Source organism: Phalaenopsis equestris, unplaced genomic scaffold (assembly GCF_001263595.1).
Source record: "Phalaenopsis equestris unplaced genomic scaffold, ASM126359v1 Scaffold206619, whole genome shotgun sequence".
In the NCBI taxonomy this organism is placed as follows: domain Eukaryota; kingdom Viridiplantae; phylum Streptophyta; class Magnoliopsida; order Asparagales; family Orchidaceae; genus Phalaenopsis; species Phalaenopsis equestris.
The window spans coordinates 148,819-169,331 of NW_018226009.1; the positions used below are offsets into that span (position 1 = coordinate 148,819).

Genomic DNA, 20,513 nt, shown 5'->3' on the forward strand with positions numbered 1-20,513 from the left:
TTGTTGTTGTTGTTGTTGTTGTTGTTGTTGTTGTATTCATCTCTTTTCTTGTGACTTCTTCTAATTTTTATTTCCAAGTGCCTCATATAGAGTTTGTAGAATGGAAATATGATTGGTGTTAATATTTGCTAGAAAGGCTTTAAAATAGATAAAAAATTATGAAATAAAATTTAATGAGAAATAGGATCTAAATGAATGTAGTAGGTTCAGTAGCATCAATTGGTAATAGTCTTGAGCTTGGATTTGTTAGAGATCTCCGTTCCTTCTGATATAGATCAGAGTACAGTTGGTACAAGACTTGCATTTATAGGATTTTATGTTACTGAAATATTAAAATAAAAAATATCATCAAATTCATTATATGTTGGGACTTCTCCATAGGAAGAGAAGTTTAAATGAAGTTATGAGTTTCATCAAAGATAACATTCATTGAAGCGAAATATTTGTGTGAATGAATGGTAGCACTTGTATCTTTTTAGTGTAGTAGAAATTTAAATACGCACTTGAGAGTTCTTGAATCAAAATTTTTTATATGTTGTTCATGGATATAAAGATAAGCAATTCATCCAAAAATTTTAGTATAGATTTTTTAGTAATTATTTATAGGAAAGAATTCGATAAAATAATTTAATAAATTTTTGGAATTAATTATTTTAAAATGTATTGTGTTGATTAAATATGTAGCTGTTAAAACTATTTCTCCGCAATATTATTTTGATATTTGCCAAAAGATACGATTTTTCCTTCCTATCACTCCATTTGTTTGGGAGTGTCAAGGCAAAAGATTGATGGATAATACCCTCTCTTTGAATGAATGATGTTAATGGGAGATTAAATTAATAATGAGCAATATCAATCAGAAAAATTTTGATATTAAAGTAAAATTGATTCTTTATCACTATAGTAATACATGGAGTAGTGCTAATACTAGATTTTTGTTTAATTAAATATATCAATATCATTGGAGTGCACTCATCAATAAACATGATAAAATCAATGGCTCCAAAGATGTTAGAGATTTTAGATAGACCACAGATATCAAAATCAATTAATTAAAAAGTACAAACCATCTAGAAATAACTTTCACAAAAGTAAACACAATGATGTCCAATAATTTTGCAACTTTGCAGTATAAGTCTTCAATGTTTGTATTTATGAAATGAGAAGAAAATATACAGTAAAAATTTAAAAAAAATATCCTACTCAATAATGATGTATCAAAATGATGTTTAATAGTTTCTGATCGGCATATCGTTTGCTATTGAATCAACTCCTTAGGAAGGTTTGCGGGAAATGAATCATATGTAGCAAAAGAAAAGCCGGTGTGAAAAATGGAGTATAATAGTTGATACATATACTCAAGAAGATATAACTCATCTTTTTCACTGTCTTTTCTATGATTGTAAATGAACCGATACACTTGATGAACTCAACCTCGACTTGATTAATACTTGATCATGCTTCTTCGAATTAGTAAATAAATAAGTTTGAACATCTTTTAAGAACTCAGAGCTTATATGAATCAAATTTGAACATAGTCCAGCTCGTTGATTAATCTTTGTGGACAAACTTATTTGTTGTTCAACAAATAAAATACTATATACTTAATCGATAGATAATTTTAATAAAATTTGATAAGTAGAAATTATTTAATAATAACATGTTATAATTTATTATTATTATTATGCACATAAATTTAAATCATTTTTTTATTTCAAAAACCTAATTTGTTATTACTTATTTATATTATTTGATTGCAAAAAAACTTTAATATTATTTTATTTATATGATAATTTAAAATATATTCAATTGCTTATTTATTTAGATTCATAAAATTTGTTAATAGTTTAATATAAAAAATCATATACTCATTCCATATTTTAACATTTTTATTAGTTTTATATAAAAATCAAGTACAAATCAAAATTTTAAATTTATCTAAAAAAGTAAATACTCATCCAAATTTTTAATTTTTCAATTGATACAAACGAGACAAATACAAATGAAGTATGATTATTAAGAATTTTAAATGATTTAAGTATAAACATTTATGAGAAAGCCCGTCTTAAGCTTGAGCTAGACAGGGACAACTTATAATTTGACCAAGCCAAGTTAAAACCACGATATCCTTGACTCTACTCAACTCGATTACAGCCCTAAGCATGCCCAAATCGTCTTTCTCGTACTGAGATCCTAAAAAAAAATTACTTTATAATTGTGGTCATTGATAAATATTTCAATACATAAATGGTTATTTATAAAATGTGAAATATTTAATAAATTATTAAGAGTTAAGTTGAAAAAAAAATTAAAAATCTCTCTGTCCTGCAACAATTGTTAAAGATCCAACTGCAACTTTTATTTTCTTATTATCAGAACGAAATTAGTAAGTTTGAAAGATATTAGCAAAATTTGTAATGTAGTCAATGGCCCTTGAATATAGGATTCAAAGAGGGAAACAACAACAACAACAAGCCTTAATCTCACAAGAATTAAATATTCTGATAATAATTAAAAATTATATCATTTTGAGCAAGAGGGCAAGATATTATTGACTTTTTAAGAGATTTAAAACATTTCTTAATTTATCAATTTCTTCTGAACTGAGTCATTCTAGTTCCACTTGACAGGCTTGCCCAGTTTTTTATTTTAGCATTTACTTCATAAACTTGAGGCTTTCCGTGAATTTTTCAGCATTTGCTTTTGGTGTGCCTTCTTTTTTTTCAATTGTTGCACTAGAAATTATCTTTGAAAGAAAATTTGTCCTTTTGGAGAGGATTCTGTGACAGAAAGTTTCTTATCTTATAACAACAACAACAACAACAACAAACCTTTATCACACTAAGTGGGGTCGGCTACATGAATCTTTTTTCTCCATTATGTCCTATTGAGTGTCTTATTTTCATTTAATATTTTCATTTAATTCTATCATTTAATTCTAATAAATTAAGATCATTTTTCATACAGAAAGACTCTTATCTTGTGAGTCAAAAATTGTTATGGCAGATATCCTATAAGTTAGACCATTGATCATTACCATTCTTCCTTCTTCAACTAGTATGAGAGAGAATACTTCAATTAAAGAGAGATTAAGAACTAGATTCAAATTTATTATTGAGTCTTGTCAAAGTTTCAAAATTCTCTCTCGCACAGCAATTTTTTTAAGGATCACCCATCCTCACAACTAGACATCTTGACATATTGATAGTAACCGAACTCTAACTAATCAACGTTCATGGAGTTAAAATCTTCAATAACAGAAAGGTTATTTTATTTGGTAGTGATGAGCTTTGCCTTGATTTTGAAGATGAGTGCAAAATTATTCAACTTTTAAATGGATTTGTTTAATTGTATCACAAATCTCTTTCGCGGCAGAGAGGAGCAGAAGGCTCATTAATCTATGGTAGCATGGTATTCTGTGATTGTCATAATCATGAAACTAGTTTCTCTCTAAAATATAAACTTTGGAACTTTGAGCTCCAAAGATAGATCCAGAATGATGAATATTTTTCATTCCCGTTAGAAAAGGTCTTCATAATTTGAGACTATTTAAAATAATTTTTCTCATTGAAAGGAAAAAATGTTTGAAATGGAGTTCACATTAAGTCAAATTTTCACCATTAGTCATAGTTGACTTCTTTAAAGGAAACTTAAATAATCAACACGTAGTAATAGAAAGTGAATTCAACAAGGATAAAGTTGGAAGTGGAAACCCTAATCTTAAAGAATATGAACAAAGGCTGCAAGGAACACTTAATTTTTTTCTGACATGTAGAAAATAGAATAATGAAAAAATTCTCGAGAATCTATTTTCTTTATACAAGAAAGGTGTGTGGGTGGGTGCGCGCGAACGCGCTTCTTCACGTGGCATTACAAAATAGAAATAAATCAATAAAATAGGAAAAAAATAAAGGTTTTGTGATCTTACATGATTAATACACATGGATTACAATCCAAAAGTCATAGAGAAACAGATCCAATAGTAAAAAACTTCAATCCGTATACCTTAAGTACTTTGTTATGATTGGAGTGGTAAAATTTCAATAAAATCCAAAATAGAAAACTAAATCATTCTTGTAAGTGCAATAAGCTACCCATCCCACAAAAAATACATTAGAAGAAACATCAAAAACAAATAGATTATTAAGGTTCTATTTGTCGTTACTTTTGTTTCCTTTTTTTAACATTTTTGTTGGTATAATTTTTCTATATTTATTTTTATTTTTAAAAATAAATCAACTTCTTTTTAAAAAACACTCTAAATACCTTAAAGATATTTTGAATGCTTTTAAAAATAACTACCTCAATTAAACATATTTTAATTTAAATTAAAAAATAAAAATAAAAAATAAAATACAAAGCAAAAGTGATCCTGAATTGCCCCTAAGAAGCTTTAGCCTAATAAAGGAAAACAAAGTATTAACCTAAAGCTGTAAGAAAGGAAAACAGAATGTCAAATACATAATAAAGAAAGAAAGGAAAACAAATTATGAAGCTAAAGCTTTAAGAAAATATAATATAGAAAAAAACAAGAACTTAACGGGAATAAATTATCAAATTTTAAGAATTAAACCTAACAATTCAAAAAAATGTAGCCTCGCCAGTACAGACTCAACCTCGTCGGCAGTCACACACAATTTAAACATATTTTAATTTAAATTAAAAAATCAAAATAAAAAATAAAATACAAAACAAAAGTGACCCCGAATAGCCCTTGAGAAGCTTTAACCAAATAAAGGAAAATAAATTATTAAGCTAAAGCTTTAAGAAAGGAAAGCAGAATGTCAAATACATAATAAAGAAAGAAAGGAAAACAAATTATCAAGCTAAAGCTTTAAGAACACATAATATAGAAAAAAAACAAGAACTTAATGGGAATAAATTATCAAATTTTAAGAATTAAACCTAACAATTCAAAAAAATGCAGCCTCGCCAACATAGACTCAACCTCGTCGGCATTCACACAGCATTTGCAGCTCGCAGCTTTACAAATTTTGATAAGAAAAATGGGAATATGCAATATGGTTTGTTGGAAGTAAGGAGTTAATGATGTAAGGTATTTTAAATTAATGATTTCTATAAATTTAATAATATACAAAATAAACTATAAGATTTCGTACAATAATTAATAATGATTAAAAGCCCATAAGTTGAACCAGGCGATTCTACTAAACTGAAACAAGTTTGCAGATCAAACTGGTGACTAACCAGTTCCCACCAGTTAGATGGGGGGATGATTTTTCAGTCTAATCGAACTAGTCATATGATCAGTTCACAATTGAACCAGTTGATCCAATCTGTCTTTAACAATCATGGGTAAAATAATAATTTATTTAATATATTAGTTTGTAGATTAAGATAATTATAGAAATGCTATATATGAAAATAAATTATTTAAAAGTAATGATTTCGAATCATTTGAGGTTTAAAAATGCATTTTATGATGATGCAAATTTAAGAGATGAATTTTAAATATGCTTAGCACTGTTCATGAATGTTTGCTTTATGAGCACTTTTATGTTGAATTGTGATACTGCAACTTAACTCTATTTATGCTCTTTGCTGTCAAATAATATTTCACTTCAACTTGTATTATTTATTTGTATATTTTTTAGTTGATAATAATTTTCTCTCACCCGCATTTCATTTTTAAAGCAACAAATCTTATAGAAAGAAAATAAAATATTTCTAAGAAACATTTGAATTTTGTTATGACTACTAAAAGTGAGGTTAGTAGTTTATACTGAGTGTTTAGTTTTTAAATTATTGTATCGATTTTTTTGGGTATTTTTTATGTTTCATAATACAATTCTATTTATTTTTGTCAAATTCTTGCATATATTCATATCATTAGTGTGCCATTTTGATTCATATTTAAATAATTTTAATATTTATTATATTATCCCATTCAACGGTTAGTTACTCATTAAATCGTGAGCCGCTTCTTTTGATTCCATGTCTAGTCCAATTTTCAAAACCTCAATTTATGTGATTGTCTGATCTGCTCACCCACCGCAACCAACAATCGGTCTATAGACCTTTGTTATTATCACCGCGCTTCTAGACCTCTGTCATATGAACTCAAGTCTAGCTGCATCTATGACTCACGCTATAACTTTGGTTAAATACACATGCTTCATCTCCTTATCGCACTACTACCCTAGCCCGTTTAACATAACTTATGAACCATTGCCTAATCATTTCACGTACGAGCATCACCGCACCATCATTCGCCCTTTTTGTCATTAACATCACACTTTTATGCCACTACTAGATGAATTCAATAATATCTCACCCCTCACCCTCCATCTGATTCCATCTTCGATTTGCACTCAAACTCCACCGAGTGCTAGCAATCCTCAAATGTGCTTGCTCATGCTTCGTCTTTAGCTCAATACTAACGCTCCATCTCTTAAGCACTCCCCCACTTTGGCCAATTCTACTTTGTTTATGCGCCGTTTCGCAATCTAATAACCCCCATCACCAATCATCACACCTTTGCCAGCCATTTTTGTCATCATCAGTGCACTTCTATGTCTCTGCTAGATGAATTCAATATTATCTCACCTCTCACCCTTGGTCTTGCTACAACTCCAATTTGCACTTGAATTCCACCAACTAATAAAAATCCTCAAAGTTTCCTGCTCACTCCATCCATGGCTCAACATTCATTCTCCGTCTCTTACTCGCACTCCCACTTTGACTCCATCCATCTTTATTCGACCCCACCCATCCCTCCAAAATCTGAGACACGCCCTCTCACTTTGTTCCAGCTCTACCCTTCTCATTTCCACTTTGACTCCATCTCCTGCTTTGACTAGTAAATAGGCGGTAATGAGCTAAAAAAAATAAAATACAATATATTTCTTTGCAATTCAATCTTAAGACACGCAACCAAATAGCCTTAATTCAATAACAATAAAATGTTTCTTATCATATGCATGATTCACCATAAGTATTTCAACCAACGATTAAGCCTTAAAATAGCAAACAAAGAGATTATAAACTTAGCAGAACAATCAGACTAGCATTTTTTTAAATATCAGAAAATTTGATTTGGCATTAAACATTTAAATTGGATAATGCTACTTAATATAAAACTTCCATACTCCAAGAGAATCCATTCAACGTGATCAAGAAATTAACTTGATACAATGCATGTTATAAAAAATACAGAGAAATGGAAACAAACCTCCCGAGTGCAAGCAAATTGCCGAAAGTAAATGTTATTCCAAATTTGATAGGGTTGAAGAAAACAAGTATTGACTGCCAAACAAAAAATTGAAATAGCAGAAACATCAATTTCACATCAAATAAAATAAATATCAATCTAAACAGTTCAAAATATTGGTAAAACCATAAATGGTTAAGATATGATCAGAGATGATGATGACAAATATTTTCAAAAGAATATTTAATTTTCTTTCATCTATTCTCAGTTTTGAGTCCCCAAGGATGCACTAAGGGACAAAAAGTAAACAATATCGAATCAACTTAGAAGTCTCAAAAATAATCTTTTTGAGATATGCCTTAATTGAGTTGCACATATTGCAGACAAAAAGGAGCAATCTGCCAATACACAATAGCATTCAACTGATGAATTCATTACTTTTAACTTCAAGGATTTCAAGGAAAATGGAATGATATCAACATACATGAAAAAAGATACATAAGTATATAGTTGGGAATATGTTGCAGCTTCTCATCTATGTAATAGAGGAATATTAAAAAATAAACTTAGAATGAACAAGAAGTACCAGAGTTGCACTCTTAAAGAGAGATCAATAGCAAAGTCTCTATCCTCGCTGTGATTTAAAATAAAAGATTGTTGGAAAAAAACAGTTTCATACATATTTACAGTGGTGAAAATTAAATAATTTATTTGTAGATATTAAACTCGCTTGTTTATTTTTTGAAGTGAAACTGATGAGATATAAGTTTTGGCAGAAATGTATGAACAACTGGTGTAGTAGATGATGGTGGGACCAAGGGAAAAAGAATAGATATTGTTGATTCATCTTTGACCTGACTGGAATGTGTGTTCGACTTCTAGTGTATGCATTGGTCACATGAGGCGTAACTTACTTGCATGTGTTTAAAAAAAAACTTATGAAAAATATGTGGTTAAGGAAATATTAAACATTAAAAGAAAATTAAATTTTTACAGGTCAACTAATGATACCAACCCCTGACAAAGAAAACGGTCATTGAAATGTATGTCTAAACAAGTAACAAATTGTGTCACCGCCCATTGAAAGGTATCTCTTAACAAGTCACATTGTGTGCACAACCCATTGAATTGTATCTTATGATGTTACGTTGTAACGAAAGGAAACAAAATGACACAAAATATGATAAGGTATTCAAATTGCAACATGTCATTTCCATTTCTAACAACAAAACAATATAAATAAATAAACAGAAAATAGATAAACAAAAATTCTAAGAAAAATAATTCTATGAAATAAATTTAGATGAGCAGAATTCTTTTCCAATCAAACTTTTAAGTTTGGTTACAAATAAAAAACAGTGTATCAAAACAAAACCAATTCATGAGATAGCGTAACAAATTCCAATTCATTAAGTACTCTTTAAACATATTGAAAATTAATGTCTTAGGAGCTATTTGGGACCACTTTCTATTTTTTGTTTTTTTTTTTTTTGCATAAAATAACATGCTTGGTAACACTCATGATTTTTCTATTTTTAAAAACAAACAAAAAAACAAACAAACAACAACAACAAAGCTTTAATCCCAGTACATAGGGTCAGCTACATGAATTTATTTTCTCCATTGCGTCCCATTTAGTGTCATATTTTCATTTAGTTCTAATAAATTAAGATCTTTTTTGTTAATACAATAAGTCAAAGTCTTCCTAGGTCTACCTCTGTCTTTCTTAACATAAGTCGAATATACAACATCTACTCTCCTAATTGGATCATCAGATGGTCGACGTTTAATGTGACCAAACCATCTAAAACGACTCTCTCTAATTTTGTCTGTCACTGGAGCTACACCAACCCTATCATAGATATATCCATTTCGCATTTCGTCTCTAAGTGTAAAGCCACTTATCCACCTAATCATTCTCATCTCGGGAGCACTTAACTTAGTGTTATGCTTCTCTTTTAAAGGCCAACATTCAACGCCATAGAGCATTGCAGGTCTCACCACTATCTTATAAAATTTTCCTTTCAGTTTAAGGGGTACTTTTCTATCACACAAAAGGCCCGAAGCATTCCTTCACTTCAACCAACCAACTTGAATTCTACTATTAACATCTCCATCTATATCTCCATCTCTTTGAACAACAGATCAGAGATACCAAAATCATTCACACCTTTTAATAATTTGATCACACAAAGTTACACTTTTGTCACTAGAACTACTACTACTAAAATTGCATTCCCTGTATTCAGTTTTAGTTCTACTCAAATGAAGGTCTTTAGACTCCAATGTAGACTTCCATAAATCAAGCATTTCCTAGGCTTTTTCTCTCATCTAATCCACGAGAAAGATTTCTTCAGCAAACAAAAAGCATATACCAAGGTACATCCTCCTGTAAATATCCAATAAGATTATACATAACTAAAGCAAAAAGATATGTGATTAAAACCAATCCCTAATGTAATCCAACAGAAATAGAAAAATATTTGGCCAATCCTCCTTCAATTCGAACACATGTAATAGCTCTAGTATACATATCTTTAATTACTTGAAAATAAGTCAAATCAACTCATTTCTTCTCAAGAACCCTACAAAGGGTATCTCTTAGAACCTTATCATAAGCTTTTTCTAAATCAATAAAAATCAAATGCAGATCTTTCTTACTATCTCTGAACTTCTCCATCAAACCTCTCAATAAATGTATAGCATCTATAGTAGACCTGCCCGGCATAAATCCAAATTGATTATGAGAAATCTTTGCAATACAACTTAACCTATGTTCAATTACCCTCTCCCATAATTTTAAAGTATGACACAACAACTTAATTCCTCTATAATTTGCACACTCTTATGTATCCTCTTTACTCTTAAAAATGGGGACCAAAATAATCTTTCTCCACTCCTCAGGCATCTTTTCAGTTTTTTGGAAAACAAAATATGAAAAAATATATAATTACTCCCTTCACCTCTGATCCCAATATTTTTTATATATAAGAATTTATGAAGTTGACACCACTACTTAAAAATTTTAATCCCCAACAACGGCGCCAAAAACTTGATCCCAAACTTGATCTGAAGCAAAGTAAGATGTCAATTATATTTTTAAATAGAAGGGATTCTACGCAAGTATACGTATCGTTATCAAGTAATATAGATCTTTCTAATTAAGCTCCGAATATCGATCCCACGGAGATCGATGTTAATCACGACAGCTTTCAACAGAAGTTCTATTCTAGAATAACACGTTCTAGCTTTGAAGGTTGATAGAGGGTTGGTTTTGATTATATTCTACAATTATTACTACAATTCTACTTCTACTTTTAAACTAAAATACTTAGTCAAAATCAAAAAGTAGAGTTTAATATATTAAAAGTACTCTTACTCATGCAATGAAATTAGTGACATGTGTAAAAGTAAAATAAATAGTATAGTGAGAAATAAATAGTGAGAGAGATTATGACAAATGGGAGCAATTATATTTTTTACCCTTACTAGAGATGCTATAAAGAACATTAGTTAATCTAAAATTTAAATAGTTCTGTAGACGGGCTAAGCAGGAAAAATATTAGTTCTCACTCTAGAGTTTCCTCTTATCCCTTCACCTGGAGGCTAACATCTCGCATCAAAACCTAAAATAATAGACCAAATTAAGGGGTTTTAGTTTTTCACTCTAAAGTCCTCTAATTCTACATCTATTAAATTATCTCCCTATTTATTTGCACTCAACCATATGGACTACATTCTCATCTATACAATCTCATGTGATTCTACCATTTAGTTGATTGAGACAACACCATCACAGATCTTACATGTTCTCACAACAAATTTTAACATGCAAGTTGATCAAATTTACATGTAAATGAAGAACAAAGTAAAATAATCACAATATATTCTCACTTTACTCAATTCTATATCCTACACAACCATATTAATTTATTGTAAGAGGGAAAAGTAAAGAAAACTACTCACTACACATGGAGAAACAAGAACTTTTTCATTGAACAAGACTTTAAAACCATGCAAACAAAGTACTAGATTTAAATCAAAATGCAATAAAAATATTTATCTTTGATGGCAATCAAACTATCCTTATATAGAAAAAACAATCTCCTCACAGTCAGTGAAAAGAAAAGAAGAAATTCTCACTCTCTCTCTTTCTCTCTCACCTTGTCACCCCCCTTCGGGCTCACGCCCAAGCCTTCTTCTTCTTCTCCAAGTCTTCTCCTCTTTCAATTGATTCAAGTGTTCAGGAGTTATTTTAAAAACATTTCCAAGCCTTATTTATAATTTCCTAAGAGATACTTAAATGTCTCTTCAAAAGTGTTCATATTTAATGAATCTTCCAAAAGGTGTCTCAAGTGTCTCTTCAAAACTCCATATAATCATCCCAAATTCTTCTACAGAGTCACTTTTATCATTTCTAATGAATTCCCCAAAAGACACACGAAGCACTGCTTCAAAAATCGTCCAAATCCGATGTATATTCTAAAAATTATGTTGAAAACCATTTTTGGTGCTTAAGTGCCCTCCTCTCTGTCTGGTGGTGCCTAAGCGCTATTTTGGGTGCTTAGGCGCCGGGCACATGCACTTAAGTCCCTGGTTTCGGCCCCCATGACTCCGGTGTGCCCCGATTCGACCCGATTTGCTCTGGTGTGCTCCATTTAGTATATTTTTGTTTTTTTCTCCAATCACTCTAAATTCTTCAATTTGATGTACCTACAACCAAAAACACAAGAAAACATTTCTTTAAAGTGCAATATCATTATAAAATATAACATAAAAAATAGTACATTTTTAGGCACATCAAAATTTCTCAAATTTAAATATTACTTGTCCTCAAGTAATACTAAATTTTTAAAATAATTTATGTAGATTAATGTTAATGAGTTATCCTTTAAAATTGCTAAAATTTTGTTCTAAAAATGTGATAGTTCAAATTACAAGAACTTCTAGAGAATCAGACTAGCCCAGGGTCTAAAATATTTATCATCAAACTTAGGAAATTGTTTTCCTATCTAATTCAGAAATATATACAGATTTTTCAAATTTTGGATCCTATGAACTTTACTTTGTAGACTTAAGAACTCTCTTAAAAATATTTTTTACTAATATAAGTATAAAAAGCAAGCTTATGATTGTTCTAAGTTCTTTACTCTAGAAAGACTCGAGCGAAACCAATTTTTTATTAGGATTTCTCCTCAAGCTTCTCCTCATTTTTTTTTTGCATTTTCTTTTTATTTTCAGGATCTTTTTTATCCATTTTTTCGCTCTTTTCCTTTGTTATATGACATATATTCAAGTCATTAAAGATATGTATACTATAGTTGTTACTTGTGTTCAAACTGAAGAAGGATTTACCAAATATTTTTACCAAATATTTTCCTATTTCTGTGGATCAGCTTTAAGCCCATATCTTTTTGCTTTAAGCCCTTACATCAAGGATCAGCTTTAAGCCCATATCTTTTTGCTTTAGTTATGGATGGTCTTATTAGACATCTACAGGAAGATTTACCTTAGTCTATGTTTTTTGTTGATGATATCCTTCTCGTAGATAAAACGAGAGAAAAAGACCAGGAAAAACTTGAATTATGAAGGTCTACATTGGAGTCTAAAGGCCTTCATTTAATTAGAACTAAAACTGAATACATAGAATGTAATTTTAGTAATAGTAGCTCTAGTGACAAAAGTGTAACTTTGTGTGATCAAATTATTAAAAGGTGTGAATAATTTAGATACCTTGGGTCGGTCGTTCAAAGCGATGGCGATATAGATGGGGATGTTAATAGTAGAATTCAAGTTGGTTGGTTGAAGTGGAGGAATGCTTCGAGTCTTTTGTGTGATAGAAAAGTACTGCTTAAACTGAAAGGAAAGTTTTATAAGACAGTGGTGAGGCCTGCAATGCTCTATGGCGCTGAATGTTGGCCTTTAAAAGAGAAGCATAATAATAAGTTAAGTGTTTCCAAAACGAGAATGATTAGGTGGATGAGTGGCTTTACACTTAGAGACAAAATGCGAAATGAATATATTCGTGATAAGGTTGGTGTAGCTCCAGTGATGGACAAAATTAGAGAAAGTCGTCTTAGATGGTTTGGTCACATTAAACATCGACCATCTGATGATCCGATTAGGAGAGTAAATGTTTTAAATTCAACTTGTGTTAAGAAAGACAGAGGTAGACCTAGGAAGACTTGGGCTTATTGTATTAAAAATGATCTTAATTTACTAGAACTAAATGAAAATATGACACTAAACAGGGCGCAATGGAGAAAAAGGATTCATGTAGTCGACCCCACATAGTGGGATTAAGGTTTTGTTGTTGTTGTTGTTGTTGTTATTGTTGAGGATTACTATATCTGGAGATAGGGGTGTAAACGAGCCGAACACGAGCAGAGCCCTCATTTATATTTCGAGCTCAAAAGGAGTGTTCATGTTCGGCTCGTTTGTTTAACGAGCCGAACATGAGCCGTTCATGAACAAAGAGTCGTTTTGACAACCTTAATCGCATAGTCATAAGATGTTAAGGATTGGGGCAAGATTAAAAACATCATTTGAATCTAATTTAAAACAAAGAGTCGTTCTTATTCTACTTTCATTTGAATCTAATTTTTATTCTATTTGCTTAATTTTTATTCAAAAAGTGTGTTTGTGTTTTTGTTCGTGTTCGGCTCGTTTATAGCCTTGCAGTTAATTAAACTTTTTAAAAATACTACGCATCAAATATATATATATATAGATATATATATATATATAATTGATTATTAGTATTTCGAGCCAAAACGAGCCGAACACGAATGAACAAATATTTATTTGTGTTATTCGTGTTCGGCTCATTAACTTAGCGAACGAGCCAAACACGAGCTTTTTAACGAGACGAACACGAGCTGTTCGCGAACAACGAGCCGTTTTAACAGCCCTATCTGGAGAAGTCCTTAAATAATTTTGAATTTCACTATCCTCCTCTAAAGTTAAAACTTATTACTTTCTTTCACTTGAAAAGGTTTTCTTTTAAATACTTTTTAAAAGAGCCTTAAAAATCGAAAATCTAAGAATCCTTAATTTTTCAAAAATACAATTCTTCCTACTAAAGATATTATTTATTTTCCCAAATTCTCCTCTAAATATTCTTAACTCTAGGTTCACCCTTTTCACTAAAAATATCAACTAAGTTTTCCTACTTCATTTCTATACTTAAAATTCTAACATCTTTAAGGTGACTCCGCATAACAATAATCATTAGAAATAAAATACAAAGTTATTTGTAGTAATTTTGAAAACAAGTAAGGTTTAAATTTGAAACGTAATAATGAAGTATAAAAATAAGTGGCAAGGAAAGATCATTTTTACAATTTTTAACACATCCTACAAAAATATCAACAAATAACACATGGTAGATATTGCAGTAGAAAGTAAATGTAGCCTAAATGTTTCACATAACACCATAAAGGAATTTTAAATAGAAAAACAGGTACAAACTGAAGATTAAACAGAAACACATGTTAAACTTTATAAGGGAATTGTTGGATGCTAACAAGTTTAAAATATTGAGATAAGTTTTGACATCTCCAATGACTCATTCAATTTAACTCACAAACATAGACACACAAACTCCAATACATAGTCTCACAGATTCATAAACAAATAACGACTAAGATTAATTCGATCTCCCTTCTACTCACATTTCCCCTCCTTACTTTCAATTTCTAACGAAATAAACTACACTAATAACGTGGGTGTATAATAAAACTTTATATGGTTATCACCCATGGACCAGAATTCCCTCATGTGTTGCCAATTTCAGGGTTACTCTAAGTCTAAGGTATACACAATCTGGTAAATAAAAATAGTGTAGTCCATCCAGATGTTGTTCACTAAGTAAGTTCATGACCTTACTCAGTTAAGACAACGTCAGATAAAGGAAGTAATAGAGTTGACATGGAGTGGTCCAAGTCCAAACTCTACATGTTTTAAGGTAATGCTCAGCTCCGGTTGAGAATTAAATCGTAACAGACTCGTCAACCTGCTACTACCATAAATAATATATAGATCTAGTCATAACGAAGGAATTACCTCACAAGATTAATCTAATCCACTCTTACACATCAAACACAGATAAAAGTCCAACATCTTACTATTATCCGATCCAACATAACAATAATCACATTAAATTAATAATAAAGATAACCATGGGTTGTCTCCCATGAAGCTCTTGGTCTAACATCGATAACTCGATGTATCCAATGTTTACTCTAGTTGCCCCAACGTCATAATCTCATTCATTTTTTGCCTTTATACCGTGGAATATGTCATTCGGTGATTGAATAACTCTTTTTTAGGAGATCTTTTACTGATTTCATCATTCAATTCAGGTTCTTGTGATTGAGTTGAATCTGAAGATATAAAGACTGGTGATGTAGATGAATTCCCTAAATAGGTATGCTTTAAAATTGTATGGGGTACATTTATCTTAAGTTCATGAGATTTTTCAACAGATAGAATTAAAAGTTTACTATTTTCAGTAACGTCCACCATTTAGCACCTCTCCAGAACATGCATACAGTCTTTTTTAAACAATATTTTCAACTCATCATGATAGTCCATTTAGATCTCATATATTAACTTACTCTTAAAACATTTTTGGAAATGTTCTTTACTTAGATAGTCAACTTCATTCATCTAAGAAATTTTCACTCTCTTTCTCTCTCACCTTGTCGCCCCCCTTGGGGCTCACGCCCAAGCCTTCTTCTTCTTCTCCAAGTCTTCTTCTCCTCTTCCAATTGATTCATAAGTCCAGGAGTAGTTTTAAGAACATTTACAAGCCTTATTTATTTCCCAAGAGATGCTTAAGTGTCTCTTCAAAAGTGTCCATATTCAATGAATCTTACAAAAAGTGTCTCAAGTGCCTCTTCAAAACTCCATATAACCGCCCCAAATTCTTCTAGAAAGTCCCTTTTATCATTTCCAACGAATTCTCAAAGAAGCATACGAAGCACCGCTTCAAAAATCGTTCAAATCTGATGTATATTCTAGAAGATATGTTGAAATCCGTTTTTGGCGCTTAAGCACCCTCCTCTTTGTCTGGTGGCACCTAAGTATCATTTTGGGTGCGGGTGCTTAGGCGCCGGGCACATGCACTTAAGTCCCTGATTTCGGCTCCCATGGCTCTGGTGTGCCCTGGTTCGACCCGATTTGCTTCAGTTTGCTCCGTTTTGGTTCATTTTTATTCATTTTGCTTCAATCACTCCAAATTCTTCAGATTGACGTACCTACGACTAAAAACACAAAAAAACATACATTTAAAGTGCAATATCATTATAAAATATAATATTAAAAATAGTATATTTTTAGGCACATCAACCTCCTCTTCCTTTGTCGCCGCTCCAAGGACTTCCTCATCGTCATCAAACTCATCGCCAGAGACAAGGACTTCTGCTTCAGTGATTGTGAGACCACAACCTACCACCTCGATCATGTCGCTCTCGTCAGCGTCACCCCACTGCCCTCATCTGAAACTCCCACCTCATTTTCCCTCCACCAAACCTTGTTGCCTTCATCCATCGCTTCATTTCTCACAGCTTCGACATCAGTGATCCCGGACTGTCAAGATTCTCTATTACCTCTGTTCACGAGATAGGAATTCATGACATTAGGTTGCTCAACATTGGCGATCTCGAAGCAATCGCAGGAAGAAACAGGGACTGTAAAAGGATTAACAAAGAGTTTGGGCTTCTCGACAAGGGAACTAAACTGTGATGGCATAAGCAGCATTGCAGGCAAAGAAAGCATTAACGTTTGCAGGCATAGACTTCGACGTCAAAGTCATCGGGCATCGGCGTCGAAGACGATGTCGAAGGGGGAACAAGGGTCGAGGTTAGGGGAGCCTTTTTGAAAATACAAAAAATAGCTTTTTCCTATTTTGTGTTTTTGATAAATAAAAACACTTTTGTTTAAAATGAAATAAAAAAACAACAAACAAACATGTTTTTCTTATTTTTTCCAAACAAAAATAAAACATAAGAAACAAAAAGTTATCCCAAACAACACCTTATTTTACCATTACAAGCAATATTTTACTATTAAATGCAAGGTCAAAAAACAAATGGTTGAAATGTTGTCAAATCATACCCAAGCATCCTCTTCTTGTAGTGTTGTTAAAAAAAGTGTAGAAACTTCCTGCCAACTACAAATACTTATCAATGATAATTTTCCCAACTAAAACAAAGCTTTGATAGAAAGATGTGAAATGACAAATACTAATAGTAATAAAAAGAAATAAGTTGGACAAATACTATAGAGTTCCTGAACAAACCAGGAAAGTACATGCTAGACCAGCAGCTAAGCAAACCGCAAACCCATACAGCCTCTGGACATTACAAAAAAATTATTTATCAGTGACTAGTTAAATTAGAAATTGAAACATTTAACACCTTGATAGTTTGCTGCATGGTAAGGTGAACGGTACAAATAAGCCAAAAAAATGTGTAATAAAGGACCGAATGTTTGGCAATGTATATGAGTTCATCAAAACAACCATTAACTTAAAAAGGATCCAATAAAATCAAATGCATCTAATGTATTGCAAAATAATAGCATTGATCTATGAGAAGATGGCATTTAATTGCGCAGGCAGTTGTTAGAGAATAAACAGTAAGGAAAAAGCAAAAACTTTTGAATACTGATATAGATGTGCCACATCCTTAAAAACACAAAAAACAGCACATGCTATCTCCAAAGAAAATAATTTGCAAGTTTTTCATACAACTCAGTAGAGTTCTCAACTAGATCACAATTTCATCAAAAGAATATGATCTTATGCACCAACATGAAATTTAGTAAGTAAATGTTTTCTCCCCAGACCACTGATCATGCACAAAGAAAATGGTATAATTATCTTTTAAAAAACTCTGTAAGAATAGATTTGCTAAACGAATCATGTCTTCTTTGAAGTTGGAGAATGTCTAGCCACAATTAGAAGCACTTCTTCTAAAATTTACAAGTTAAAGATAATATTCAACAATTATACATGTGTCTCTTGCTTCATTCCATTCCCTTGATATTTACTTTGGGAATAACAAACAGAGGCTCTCCCAATGTTCGTCTGTTCGTAAATCAATCAATAAAAATGTCTTTACTTCTCCATGACAGTTATAATAACCATATCAGAACCAACCTAAACACGGAATGATTGATTGAGATGACATCAATAACTTTTTAAAGTGTGATAAAGGTAATTAAATGTGATGAAAAACAGCTTTAAAACATTTTTGTGATTCGATAATGAAGATTTGCTTGATAAAGAGGACTAAAATAGTCAAATTGAATCTTTAATTTGATGAATACTGGTAACATATTGGGCCAAAATTTTAAGAGAATTTTTTGTGCATGCCACACATTTCTTATGTAGTTACATATCTAACACTTCAATCCTAATGTTTAATTAACACCAAAATTTTTAACAACACATCAAAAATATCACTAATATTAATTTTTTTTTACAAAAATACCCATTTGCATGCATATGTTTTGATAATTATGACACACACATATATATATATATGTATGTATGTCTGTATTCTTATATTTCATATAAGAAAATGCAATCGATTTTTCTACACTCAATTCATCTTTATCGAAAAGAAAAACCTAAACACAAACTCATGCACCAGCCAAAAATGCACAGATAAAAAAGAAACAGAAAGCGATTAAAATTACCGCGCAAAACACATTTATCAAATCAAGTTAAGCAAGGTCGACCGTTAAAATTCATTTTCTCGACTGAGTAGATCTGGCAAGATAAGGAAAACAAAACACCTAAAGAGCCCAATCAAAATCATCCAAACCCTAGATCTAACTGCTACAAACGACATTTCCCACGCCAAGGATTTAGCAACCAAATAAACATCAACTATGTCCTTGGAATGCCCACGAGTTCGAAGGCCATAGATAGATTGGTTTAAGATTGCATGGTTAATTGGACCTGCTGGGTAGTAAGCGTGCACTGTCGGTTGAAGTCATCGAAAAAGGAGGGCGCTTCGGCAGGTACTTCCTCGTCCACCTCCATTCCAACAAGCATCTTAGCCCTCTCCAATGCTCTGCTCATCTTCTCCATGTCGATCCCTGCCTGGATCTGAGTGGGAGCACTGAGGGGTCGGGTAAGACAAGGGCTCTCAGTTTAGCTTAATCACTCGAAATAAACAAGTCGAGCTACGCCGAAATTTTGGATGGAATTTTTGTATAGCTGATTTCGAGTAACGTACGGACATCCCCCGACTGATTCCACAGCCGTAGTATTTTTTATATATAAAAATCACATGTATAATATATAATTGTTAAGTAAACTTGATTATAAAGAGTTATAAGTCAATTTGGAGCTAATTCAAGTTGGGATGGATCTAAATAGCTCAATTTGAGCTAATAGTTTCATGTTTTAGTTGGGCGAAACTAATTTCGTGTTGAAACGGATCCAAATAACTCAATTTGAGATGTCATTTTAATTTCGAGTCGGAATGAGCTTGATTCAATTTCAAGCAGTCTCAGCTCAAAATTAAATATAAAAAGCCACAAGCCGGTTTCGACTCACTCACGCTGAAATTGGATTATTAGTAACCCTAGATATGGCGTTATTGTCAAACAGTGACGATGAATGAGCAATCAGTTTTGAGAATTTAAATCTTAATAATGAGTTCTTAAGTTTTATATAAGTTTTTAATTTTCTTATAAAATATTTATTTTTTTATCAACATTAGTGTTGTATATCCAAAAAAATGTTGATGGTGACTGCGATCGACTAACCGCCTCATTCAATTGGCCTCTCCAGCCGATCGACTTGCCACATAGTCAGATGGATCTAGCAACGAAAAGATGTCAGACATACAAAAAGTGTTTGTTATTTGAAAATGTGTTAGTGAAAACAATAATAATTGGTAACTCCCAAGAACAACAATAATTGATAACTCTCAGGGGCATAATAATTGTAATTCTCAGGGACAATAATAAATTGTAACTCTTAGAGATAATATTTTGTAACTCACTAGGGCGTAATATTTTGTAACCCTTAGGGGCAAAATATATTGTAATTCCCAGGGGCATAAGGCATAATATTTTGTAACCCTTGGGGGCAAAATATATTGTAACTCCCAGGGGCATAATAACTTATAACTCGCAGAGGCAATGATGTAATTTCCTAAATACCCCCCACAAACTATAAATAGAATGATCTTTTTCATGTAAATGACACGAGACCATTTGTGATTTTAGCCATTTAGGCATTATTTTCCCCTTCCTTTGTAACAACTTCTTTCAATATAAAAAATGAGCTCGAAAGCTAAGGGAACACCCCCACATCCGC

The 20,513-nt window shown here is 31.7% G+C and overlaps 1 protein-coding gene across 3 annotated transcripts in view; it reads right to left on the reverse strand.

The window, feature by feature from the left end:
- The window catches only part of LOC110036444 (vesicle transport protein SFT2B), a 41,354-nt gene extending 21,961 nt beyond the window's left edge, over window positions 1–19,393 (reverse strand). For 2 of the 3 annotated variants that reach the window (XM_020740892.1, XM_020740893.1), the window contains exons 1-3: window positions 19,143–19,392; window positions 17,475–17,528; window positions 7,193–7,266 (exon numbers count right to left, since the gene is read on the reverse strand). In XM_020740892.1, the coding sequence (XP_020596551.1) occupies window positions 7,193–7,266; window positions 17,475–17,528; window positions 19,143–19,274 (260 nt within the window). In that variant the 5' untranslated portion in view covers window positions 19,275–19,392. Of the gene's footprint in view, window positions 1–7,192; window positions 7,267–17,474; window positions 17,529–19,142 lie in introns of all 3 variants that reach the window. The other variant, XM_020740891.1, reaches the window with a different exon arrangement.
- Between the last annotated feature and the right edge of the window lie 1,120 nt (window positions 19,394–20,513).